The 12743-nt window shown below is 42.6% G+C and overlaps 1 protein-coding gene across 2 annotated transcripts in view; it reads right to left on the bottom strand.

Moving 5' to 3' along the window:
* The window catches only part of MAP3K5 (mitogen-activated protein kinase kinase kinase 5), a 282518-nt gene that overhangs the window by 16127 nt on the left and 253648 nt on the right, over positions 1 to 12743 (bottom strand). For both annotated transcript variants that reach the window (XM_075862477.1, XM_075862478.1), the window contains exons 26-27: positions 4391 to 4634; positions 20 to 132 (exon numbers count right to left, since the gene is read on the bottom strand). In XM_075862477.1, coding sequence (XP_075718592.1) covers positions 20 to 132; positions 4391 to 4634 — 357 coding nt within the window. The remainder of the gene's footprint in view (positions 1 to 19; positions 133 to 4390; positions 4635 to 12743) is intronic.

Genomic DNA, 12743 nt, shown 5'->3' with positions numbered 1-12743 from the left:
ATACTCTGCTTTTTCTTACTTATTGGCTGTGACCGGTGCTGAAGCCGTTTGATCTCTTGATCCTTTCCTTCAATAGCCTGACGTAGTAATACTTGGAATTCCCTCTCTTTCTGTAACAGTTCCTCTAGAAGCCTATATCATATTGTATAGACATTAAGTTTCAATATATAGTTTAAAAAGTGATTACAGAAATGTAGTCTCTCATTATAATATATATATATATATATATATATATATATATATATATATATATATATATGTCCACCGCCCAGCAGCACCAGCTTGAATAACAGGTGGGTGCACGCCTTAGGAACCCGATCCTTGGTTCCAGAGTTTCTAATATATCCAAAAATAGATAGCACTCCGATTCAAAAGTGAAGGGTAAATAAAAAAAACTAATTTTTCACTTTTGAATCGGAGTGCTGTCTATTTTTGGATATACTATATATATATATATATATATATATATATATATATATACACACATATACATACACACACATTATTTATATATACACAGGGCAGATTCGGCGGACATCCCTTACAAGTGATACTTTACAATCAGCGACAGTGACAAAGGCCGTGGATCGGCCGAAATGTCCTATCAAGTCGCTCACGATTATACTATTGCCATTTATGTCGCAATAGAACTCAAATACTTTTGCATCTGGATACTTTTATGTGTGCTGGGGTTTCACCTTCTTCATAATGTGTGTACACACACACCATTGCAAAAGTTTTAGGAAGTTGTGGAAAAATGCTGCAAAGTAAGAATGCTTTAAAATAGTTAATTATTTTTTTTATCAATTAACAAAATACAAAGTGAATGAGCAGAAGAGAAATCTAAATCAAATCAATATTTGGTGTGACCACTCTTTGCCTTCAAAACAGCATCAGTTTTTCTAGGTACACCTGCACACAGTATTTGAAGGAATTCAGCAGGGAGGTTGTGCCAAATATCTTGGAGAATTAACCATAGATCTTCTGCGGATGTAGGCTTCCTCAAATCCTTCTGTCTCTTCACATAATCCTAGACAAACTCTACGTTAAGATCAGGGCTCTGTGGGGGCCAAATCATCACTTCCAGGACCCCTTGTTCTTCTTTACGCTGAAGATAGTTCTTAATGACATTGGCTGTATGTTTGAGGTCGTTGTCCTGCTGCAGAATGAATTTGGAGCCAATCAGATTCCGCCCTGATGGTATTGCCTGATAGATAATTATCTGCCTGTATTCCTCAGCATGGAGGACACCATTAATCCTGACCAAGTCCCTAACTCCATTTGTTGAAATGCATCTCCAAACTTGCAAGGAACCTCCACCCTGCTTCACCGTTGCCTGCAGACACTCATTATTGTACCAATCTCCAGCCCTTCGGCGAACAAACTGCCTTCTGTTACAGCTAAATATTTTACATTTTGACTAGTCAGTCGAGAGCACCTGCTTGCCATTTTTCTGCATCCAAGGTCCTATGTTTTCGTGCATAGTTGAATCACTTGGCCTCGTTTCCAGGTGTGTATGGCTTTTTGGCCGCAATTCTTCCATGAAGACTACTTCTGGCCAGACTTCTCTGAACAGTAGACGGGTGTACCTGGGTCCCACTAGTTTCTGCCAGTTCTGGGCTGATGGCACTTCTGGACATCTTCCGATTTCGAAGGGAAATAAGCATGATGTGTCTGATCTTCTGCACAAAGTTTCCTTGGCCGACCACTGGATCTACGGTCGTCAAAGTTGCCTGTTTCTTTGTACTTCTTCAAAAGAGCTTGAAACCACAGTCTGCTTGGCCTGGGAGAGACCTTGCTGATGCAGTATAGCTATCTTGTATTTTGTTGCTGTGCTCAGTCTTGCCATGGTGGACCTGTGACATGAAACGGTCTTCCACAACCCCATCTTTGTATCAGAGTTTGGCTGGTCTACACGAAGTGTTAAGCCTCCCACACAAATGTTTCGGTTAGGGTATGTTCACACGCTAGCTGGCTTTTACGGCTGAAATGACAGCCTGTTTTCAGAAGAAAACAGCTGCGACGTTTCAGCCGTAAATGCTTCTCCTCGTAATATACGAGGCGTCTGTGACGCTCGTATATCTTGAGCTGCTCTTCATTGAGTTCAATGAAGAACGGCTTAAATTACGTTGCAAAGAAGTGTCCAGCTGTCAAACAACGACGCGTAAATGACAGGTCGTCTGCACAGTACGTCGGCAAACCCATTCAAATGAATGGGCAGATGTTTGCCGACGTATTGTAGCCCTATTTTCAGGCGTAAAACGAGGCATAATACGCCTCGTTTACGCCTGAAAATAGGTCGTGTGAACCCAGCCTTACAGTTAATGACTGTTTAACCACTTCCGGACCGCCCATTGACTATAAATGTCCGGCCGGTCCTTAATTAACTCTGCATAGCCGTTCCAGAACGTCCTGCAGAGATAGCCTGTTTGACGGTCTGAAGCGGCATTTACCTCAATGATACAGCTGTCTCTAGACAATCAGTGAGGTCTCTGGGCATGTGATCATTGTGACAACTGTCACAATGATCACTATACCTTCTCCATCATCGCGGCAACCCAGCCCCCCATCGCGGCGATCCCCCGCCCCCCTCCACCTCACCCTGCCACTCATGGCACACCCCTCCCCCTCGTGGCACCCCCCTCTAACTTCTCCCTCTCCTGGCAGGCTGTCAGGAGAGGGAGAACAGTGTATAATAAAAAAATAAATATATTTCTATCTACAGTATCTATCGATCTATCTTCTAATTGCCATATATATCTTCTAATGGTCATATCTATCCATCTTCTAATTGTCATATCTATCTATCTATCTTCTAATTGCCATATATATCTTCTAATTGTCATATCTATCCATCTTCTAATTGTCATATCTATCTCTCTCATATCTATCTATCTCTTTATCTATCCATCATATCTATCGCTCTCATATCTATCCATCATATCTATAGATCATATCTATAGATCATATCTATCTATTAGTTAGATAGATGATAGATAGATAGAGATAGATAGATATTAGACAGGTAGATAGATATAGATAGATAAATATTACAGAGATAGATAGATATTACATAGACACTATCTAATATCTATCTATCTGATAGATACATACACACACAGATAGATAGAGATAGATATGACAGATAGATATGACATTGATTGATAGATCTAAATTGCAATTTATTTATTTTTTGTGTTATACGAATAAAGATTATTATTATTTCTATCTACCTATCTCTTTATCTATATCTTTCATATCATATGTATAGATGTATTGTACATTTTTAGGCTGGGGCTACATGGCGACTTTGCCACGACACTGGTCGCATACACAAAGATCGCTATGGAACCAGCTTTCGAATATTTGCTCTTCAAAAGCCAGTTTGCGCACCATTCATTGTAAGCTCAGCCTCGCGCCCAGCGTGTAAGACGCACACACATATTTGGTATTGTTAAAGACGGCAGAAGATTACATATGCACATATTTATATTTTTTATTTTCCGTTTTTCCTTTTACATTTTATTATAAAGTAAAATATATCTATTTTTTTTATACAATATGGAAGCCCAATATGTTCTGAGAAAAACAAGACTAAATACATGTAGGTTGGAATAGTAATAGAAGAACAATTTGCTTTCAAATTGGCACATGGCTAAAACTTGAAAATGGGCCTGCTCAGGAAGGGGGGTAAAGTCTCTGGTCAGGAAGTGGTTAAACCTACATATGAAAATATTGATCATTATCACCTGTTTGGTATAATTGGTTAATCATACACCGGACTATAATCCTAAAAAATCCATGACTTTGTACAAGTGTACCTAGAAGAATTGATGCTGTTTTGAAGGCAAGGGGTAGTCACACCAAGTATAGATTTGATTTAGATTTCTCTTCGGTTTCATTTTGCATTTTGTGAATTGATTAAAAAAAAACAAAAAAAAAACAAACTTTCCGCTTTTGAAAGCATTCTTACTTTGCAGCATTTTTCCAGAACTGCCTAAAGCTTAGGCCCCATGCACACGGCCCGCGATTGCAGGCACGGCCGGCCACCGACTGACAGCCGCATTTTCGGGCCGTGCTCACATACAAAGTATGGGAGCACGGCCCACAAAATGCAAAAGAACGGACATGTTCCATAATTCCCGGAACATTTCCACGGCACGGACACCCTTCCGTAGTGCTACGGAAAGGTGTCAGCATTCAATGAAAGTGAATGGGTCCGTTTTTGCGGACCGCAATTGCGGTCCGCAAAAACTGAGGTTTTTTCGGTCGTGTGCATGGGGCCTTACTGTGTACATTATAAACCGTATGGTGTACATATATAAAAAACTAAATATTTACAGTATAAATATGAAAGCGTGGACTTTGGTGATTTTCTATAATTTCTTACCTGTTGGACTCAATTTTGAGTCTCCCCAGTTGCATATTAAGTGATCGGTGTGCATTCTGAGAGTCATGGGACACAGTGGAACTGAGGGTGCTCACTCCAGAGGTATGAACGTTATCCTCATTCACTGTATGAGACACCTCGCTGGCCTGTTGTGTAATGCGTGCATTAGGGTCGTCCTCCACCTCAAGGTCCTCTTGGTCTGCTGGATCACTTTCAGAAGTGATGCTAAAATGTGGCCGCAGTTCTAGAGAGTCAGAGGGCGTTATTAGTTTATACTATAGCTACTCACACGGTATACAAATTATAGGATAAGCAACAATGGTGAGGTTAAAGAGATACAGCCATTTTCTCATATTGGCAGTCAGGATTAAGCCTTTACTTAACCCAGTAGTGATGTGTCTGGGTGATTTACTACACTCCGAGTGTCCCAACATTTCTAGTAGGCCACGACCAGAGATTATTTTTTGCTATAGGGAGGAAAGAGAACAATTTAGGAGGACAGCTGGAGCGAAGTGTTGCTTGAATAAGTGAATGGATTTGTCTAGTAGAGATTTTTAGCTTTTGTTTTTTTCTTTTAGCAATACAGCCTTCACCTAGTTCATCTAAATAGTATGTATAGTAGTACGATTACTAATCCTAAAAGCTGTATGTATTAAGGCTATGTTCACATCTGCGTCATGAATTTCCGTTCTGCTCAGCCAGAGGAGCAGAACAAGGAAAAACCAGAATAGACTGTGCTGTTGCACCACAGATACCACCGGCAGCCGACGAAACACATTGACTTTAAGGGGTTCTGTCGTGGTGTCCGTGGTTTTATTTATTGCGCTTTTGCTTCTGGTAATCTCGACCAGATCTGCGATGGAGGCCCCTAAGGGAGTCTACAATGAAGTTGTGAACAAGGCCTTAGGTGAGAAAAATGCCTTCTGAGCAATTTTTAATGGCATCTTCCAGTACCTGGCAAAGTAATGGCATGGTTCAGAGCCTATAGAATGTATTTTTGGGTGAAAATGGAAACAAACACTGTTCAGCCAAATCAAAGGGTACAGTTTCACGTAGCCGAGAGTGCATTCGGCCGAAGTCCAGCTCACTTACAGTGGCCAACGGCCGCACGATTTTGCAAGGTATTACTGGCACAATCTTGCGGCCATTGCATGCTGTCATGGTTTACTGCATGTCTGCTACTTGGGACCACACCCCAAAACCACTGACAGGTAAAATGTATGACATTGGATGATCTTGTTACAATAGCACCTGTAAAGTGGTTGGATAACAAGTGAACAGTCAGTTCTTTAAGTTGATGTGTTAGAAGCAGGAAAAATAGGCAAGTGTAAGCTCTAAGCGAGCTTGACAAGGGCCAAATTGTGATGACTGGGTCAGAGCATCTCCAAAAACAAGGTCTTGAGGTGTTTCTGGTATGCGTCCATCTAGTCCAATTGCACAGAAGAGCAACGGTAGTACAAATTGCTAAAAAAGTTAATGATATCAAGGTGTCAGAACACAAAAGTGTATCGCAGCTTGCTGCATTTGGGGCTGCCTACGTGCGGACCAGGCTGACCCATGTGTACCAGCAAAAAAGCCTACAATGGGCATGTGAGCATCAAAACTGGACAACGGAGCAATAGGAGGAGGCCTGGTCTGAGAAATCATGTTTTCTTTTAAAACGGTCAATAGCAACCGCAGCATCTAAGTATTTTGTTCCACCTCAGGCCCCCGGCAATATGATCATGCAATGGCAACGAGAGGCCTAAAAATGGCCTTCTGGCCTGCAATGTACGACAGCCTATCAGGCTGCCCTGCTAGTAGGCTGCCAGTCAGTATAAAAATTACAGGCATGATACACTGCTTTGCATTAAGTAGAGCAGTGTATTATACCAGCGATCAGATATTTAGATCTTTAAGTCCCCATGTGGGACGAAAAAATAAAGTTTAAAATCCAAAAAATGTATATTACCTTTTTTCCCTTATCAAGTACTTTATTATTGAAATAAAAAAGGAAAAAAATATACATAATTGCCATTGCTGCATTCGTAACTACCCGAACTATAAAATTATGTTATTTGTCCCACGTGGTTAACACAGCTCAGTTAACAGAGGAATAAAAAAGTTATAACTCTCAGAATACGACAAAAACCTTATTTTTATTTTAAAAAAGTGTTTTGTGTAAAAGTAGTAAAATCTAAAAAAAAAATATATAAATAGGTTATCCCCGTAATCGTACTGATCCACAGAATAAAGTAAACATGTCCTTTATACACTGAATGCCAAACTAAATATAAAAAAATAAACCATTCCAGATTTGCGGTTTGATCACCTTGCCTCCCAAAAATAAATAAAAAGACTCCAGAGCAGCTGTATCTCAAACTATTTAGAAAGTTGCACTCATCGCACGGACTAACCTTTCTATTATTATTATAAACAAAAAAAATTGCCCTCCAAAAAGGTGTACATAGCCTATAACCGTTCCCATGTACTTACTATAGCCCAGGATGCAATCTGGCTTGGTGGTGACTGTAGTAATAACTCGTACAGGAAAGGGGTGCTGCCATTACAGTGTATTGTGGTCAATAAAAAAACATCCCTCTTAGGCCCCATGCACACGAACGTGTTTTTGCGGCCGCAATTCCCCCGAAAATCCACCCATTCTTTTCTATGGGGCCATGCACACGACCGTAGTTTTTACGGTCCGTGCATGGCCCGGGAACCCGCACTGCAGAAAGAACGGGCATGTCCTATTACGGACATCTTCTGCGGTCCGGGCTCATTGAAAACAATGATGGCGGCCATGTGCATGTCGTACGATTTGCGGGCGGCCCGCGGCTGACAGTCCGCAGCCGCCCGACCCCAAAATCACGGCCGTGCACACGGCTACGGTCGTGTGCATGAGGCCTTATACTTGACCAACATGTTCTCGCTGCATAGTGCCCTGCTCTCACCTCTTCTGTGTCTATGGCCAAGCAGTGTTTTAGGCAGGCCTATGTTTTTTGCGCATGGTGCAGCATGCTGCAGTACTTCTGGTAGAAGGGTACTTAACCCCTTAACGACATGCCTCGTACAGTTATGTCGTTGCAGTTAGGTACTTAACACAACAGCACGTAACTGTATGTGGCGCTGATGGAGCAGGCTCAGAAGCTGAGCCTGCACCAATCACCAGCAGGCAGGGCTGGACTGAAATTCAGCCCTGGTATTCGAAAGCACACAGGTCCACTTACCCCATTGTTCATTCAGAAACATCGGCTGGATGAAAAAGAAGTGTGGTTTGGGGGACATGGCTTCACACAGAGTATGATTTGCCACTTCTATGTGGTATATCATTGTTGTCAAGACGAGTGTTCTGCCAGTTACTTTACATATGACCTCAGGGACACACACCAATCTCCTGAACAGGGGTCCCCCAAACCTGTCCCATCTGTTGAGGTGGTTGCTGACTGCCACATCCCAGCGGAGAATCAGTGAAGAGGTGGCCAGTAATTCCGGGAACAGCCAAACTCGCCGAGCTATGCGGTTTCTGTAACTTCCATAGAAGTGAATGGGAGTTCCGGAAACCGGAATTATGAATAATTACATACTGGAATACTGAGGTACTAGAAGTCCCAGCATAACCTAGTAATGAATACTCAGTGGATAACAGTAGCACTATAAATCACAGAATAACCTATTAATAAATTGATATACAGTGGAACAGTAAGGAACTACAAATCCCAACATAACCAATAAATAAATACACAGTGGAGCAGAACAGCAAGGCTCCCTATCCTAGGACTGATGAATTCTGAAGTCTGCCCTCCTACTCAGTCTGCCAGTGTGACCATACATCAGTAGCTTGGCAGCGCTAGGGATGGATTTCAGGCTGCTGCATATGACTATCTCTTGTCTCTGCAGGCACAGAACACTCCTTCCTTGTGCGGACGATGCAGGATGCAGAGCAGGAGCAAAAACAGACAATACTACCCTGTGCAAGAAGTTCATCCCCTCTTCAATGCCAACAAAACCGCAATAAGACATTTTTTTATATATAAAATATATGTATATTATTAAAGAATGCACATGTGCCACCCACATGCTGAAGAAACGCCACCCACACCCTGGACCCATGCTGCACATGTGCCACCCATAACCAGGACACATGCTGTATATGCACCACTTACATTTAGCACAAATGACGCACATGCACCACTCAATAGGAAACAGAACACACATGCACCACTCACACATAGAACGCAAAAGCGTAATTTACCAATCACTCACACGCTGGACACAAGCCACACACACATAGGACACATGCACCGTTTAGACAGCACACATGACGCATGAGCGCCACGCACACATCTCACATACAAAGGACACACACATACCACTTTCATTACACATCAAACTTACCAGGTCTCTTTTTTTCTAATTGGTAAACCGTGGTAGAACACCTACAAGCTGCAACAAAACCTTGTCCTAGAGACAGGTTTGCCCTGTCCACTTTGCAATTAAGCCACCCCCTCCAGACATCGCAACTGTCTAAAAAATCAAAACTTCAGTCCCTTGCCAACTTCTCTTCTGCTCCTTAATCGAACTGTGGTAGAGAGGCACCACCTATTCCTTGGTGCTCCTGTGCACCTGCTGCATTGGCGGTATGTCTGCCGCTGATGCACAGAGAGGTCAGAGGAAGAGGAGACTGTATTGTTGAGTGACTGACTTTGCAGCATGCAGAGATAGGTCAGAGTGGGGGGCAGAAGATACAGAAGCTTGTCGGGGATGGAGAGGAGAGCGGCCAACTGCAGACAACAGTCCATCGGGCATTTACCAGAATTGCCAGATGGGCAGTCCGGCCCTGCCAGCTGTATATTACAGCTGATAACCCGCTGAACGGCCGGAGCTAGCCTCCGATCCGGCCGATTAAACCCTTAAATGCAGCGGTTAAAAGCGACCGCTGCATATGAGTGGTTTCTACGCAATCGCGGTGTGGTCAATGGTCTCTTGATCTGCTAAGGAGGGAAGCCTTTTAGGCCCCACCCGGAGGCTACTGTCAGCACCAAGAAAATTGCGCAGGCCCAGAAGCTTAGCCTGCGTCATTAGCCGCGGGTGTCAGCTGTATGTTACACCTGACACCCTGCTGTAACTGCCAGGATAGGAGCTAGCCTTAACCCCTTAGATACAGCGGTCAAAAGCGATAATTTATCAGGGCGACACTGGCCACACATCTATGAATTATTATTTATTTACCACATTATTATACCACCTTATTATGCCCTGATGTACTCTGCCAAGCATACATATGCCCCCACATTATAAACGGAAATACCAGTAATGCTCAAATAGGACTACTACCAAGCAAAATCCGCGATCCAAAAGCCAAATGTCGCGTGCTCCCTCTATTCTGAGCCCTACTGTGTGCCCAAACAGAAGTTTACATCCACATATATGGCATTCCCCTACCTTAGAGAACCTGCGTAACAGTTCGTGAGGTATTTGTCTGTAGTGGCACAAACTAAAATGGCATATCAGTGGAAAATGTCAATTTTCACTTTGCACCATCCGCTGCGCATTAATTTGTAATAAAAAAACACCTATGGGGTCAAAATTCTCACTACACCCCTTAAAAATTGCCTTAAAGGGTATAGTTTTCAAAATGGTAGTCACTTTTTGGAGATTTGTTTTACTATTTTACCTCAGAGCCCTGAAATTGTGGGCCAATACTGCGAAAATAACCAAAATAGGCGTCAAATGCGCATGGTGCTCTTTCACTCTTAAGCCCTGTTATATGTTCAGGCAAATGATAAATGCCTTGAGGGGTGTAGTTTCCAAAATGGGGTCACTTCTCGGTGGTTTCCATTGTACTCCGGTACCTAAGGGAGCTCTGCAAACACCTATCCAGTAAAATCTGCGCTCTAAAGGCCAAATGGCGCTCCTTTTAATTTGAGCTCTGCCATGTTTCCAAAAAGCAGTTTAGGGCCACATATGAGGTATTGCCATAATCGAGAGAAATTGAGTAACTTGTGTGGTTTTCTTTCTCCTATTACCCCTTGTGAAAATAAAAAATTACCAGCAAAACTAAAATTTGCTTCTGAGGCCTGTGTTTCAGTCCAGTAGCACACTAAGGCCACATGTGGGATATTTCTAAAAACAGAATCTGGGCAATAAATATAGAGTTTAGTTTCTGTGGTAAAACCTTCTGTGTTACAGAAAAAAAAAATAGATTAAAATGAAATATTGGCAAAAACAAAATTTTTGTACATTTCACCTCTACTTTGCTTTAATTCCTGTGGAACGCCTAAGGGTATGTGCACACGTAGTGACACACGTAGTGACCAAAAACGTAGTGACCAAAAACGTCTGAAAATAAAGAGCTGTTTTCAAGGGAAAACAGCCCCTGATTTTCAGACGTTTTTTGCGCAACTCGCATTTTTCGCGGCGTTTTTTACGTCCGTTTTTGGAGCTGTTTTCATATGAGTCTATGATAAAACAGCTCCAAAAACGTCCAAAGAAGTGTCCTGCACTTCTTTTTACGAGACGTAATTTTACGCGTCGTAATTGCCGTACGACGCGTAAAATTACGCGTCGTGGGAACAATACAGCGTTATACCCATAGAAAGTAATGGGCAGATGTTTGACAACGTATTTGAGACGTATTTTCAGACGTAAAACGAGGCAAAAAACACCTCGTATACGTCTGAAAATAGGTCGAGTGAACCCAGCCTAAAGGGTTAAAAAAACTTTATAAATGCTGTTTTGAATACTTCTAGGGGTGCAGTTTTTAAAATGGGGCTATTTGTGGGGGGTTTCTAATATATAAGGCCCTCAAAGCCACTTCAGAACTTAACTCTTCCCTAAAAAAATTGATTTTGGAAATTTTCTTGAAAATGTGAGAAATTGCTGCTAAAGTTATAAGCCTTGTAACGTCCTAGAAAAATAAAAGGACATTCAAAAAATTATGCTAACATTAGTTAGACATATGGGAAATGTTAATTGGTAACTAATTTGTATGGTTTTACTATCTATCTTACAAGCAAGCAGATACATTTAAAATTAGAAAAATTATTATTTTTGCAAATTTTCTCAAAATTTGTTTTTTTTCACTAACACAATGTATCAAACAAATTTTACCACTAACATAAAGTACAATGTGTCAGAAGAAATTCTCAGAAATCGATTGAAAAAAATAAAAGAATTCCATAAGTTATTACCAGATACAGTGGCATGTCAGATTTGAAATACTTGGCCTGGTCCATAAGGCCAAAACAGGCCAAACAAGTGTCCTTAAAGAGTTAAAAAGTGGTATGCTGGTATAGACATATTCCTTGTAGAGGTGGTAATGCTGCTGGGGCAGAAACAGATCATAGATGAAGATCGATGCAGATCTCACTATTTCACAGGTCAGCACACTACAGCGGGGTATCACAACTGATCTGCTCGCCATTCCTGTCCAGAATGAGGCGGGAAGATCGGTAATCGTTACTTTAAAACAGTTGCAGGTGCTGTGACTAATCGGTTTGTACAGTGATCAAACGCAGTGATCGTGGAGGTGGCACAGCAGACACCCGCAGCACATGGAGCGGGCTCAGCCCCCCCCCCAACTGACTGTGACGTAGATGTGCGTCAAATTTCAGTAAAAGGTTAAAGGTAGAAATCTTTAAAACCGTTTTACAGGAATCAATCCTTGTAACGGCAGGTAAGAACTGATCCTGGTCGAGGACTCCCCACACACAGCACTACTTTGAGCGCTGAGCCCGGGTAGCCCCTAACAGCACTGTCCATATATGGACAGTGAAGTCATGGCTTTGAACTCCCTGACCAGAGAAACACAACATCTCTGGCCAGGGACTCTCGTCTTGGGAAAGCCCTTGACGTCACTGTTCATATATGGACTGTGGCATCAGGGGCTCCCTCTGACCACCCCGTGTAGATCGCATCCCTGGAGTGGAATCCCCGGCGGCCAGGGATTCTGCTCCTGGAGAAGCCCCCGGCGTCACTATCCATATATGGACAGTGACGTCAAGGGGATACTCCTGGAGTGGAATCCCTGGCCAGAGCGCTGCCAATGGCAGGGGATTCCGCTCTTAGGGGGAAGCCCCTGACGTCACTGTCCATATATGGACAGAGACGTCAGGTTCTCAGTTTATGAGCGGAATCCCTGGTCAGAGGGATTCTGCTCCTACAGGGAGTTACAGTGGCACTATCTATAGGGAGGGTGCTATCTACAAGAAAAGGAGGGTGCTATTTACACGGAAGGGGAGCTATCTACATGAGGGTGGTGCTATTTACAGGGGTGGCGTCACTACATGAGCACTGTGGCACTATCTACAGGGGACACTGGTACCATCTACATGGGCACTGTGGAACTATTTGGGCTCTGACACTTTGTATG

The sequence above is a fragment of the Rhinoderma darwinii genome, chromosome 4 (assembly GCF_050947455.1).
Source record: "Rhinoderma darwinii isolate aRhiDar2 chromosome 4, aRhiDar2.hap1, whole genome shotgun sequence".
Lineage (NCBI taxonomy): Eukaryota > Metazoa > Chordata > Amphibia > Anura > Rhinodermatidae > Rhinoderma > Rhinoderma darwinii.
Note: the sequence above shows the minus strand (reverse complement) of the source record. Positions and strands in the feature narration are given on the sequence as shown.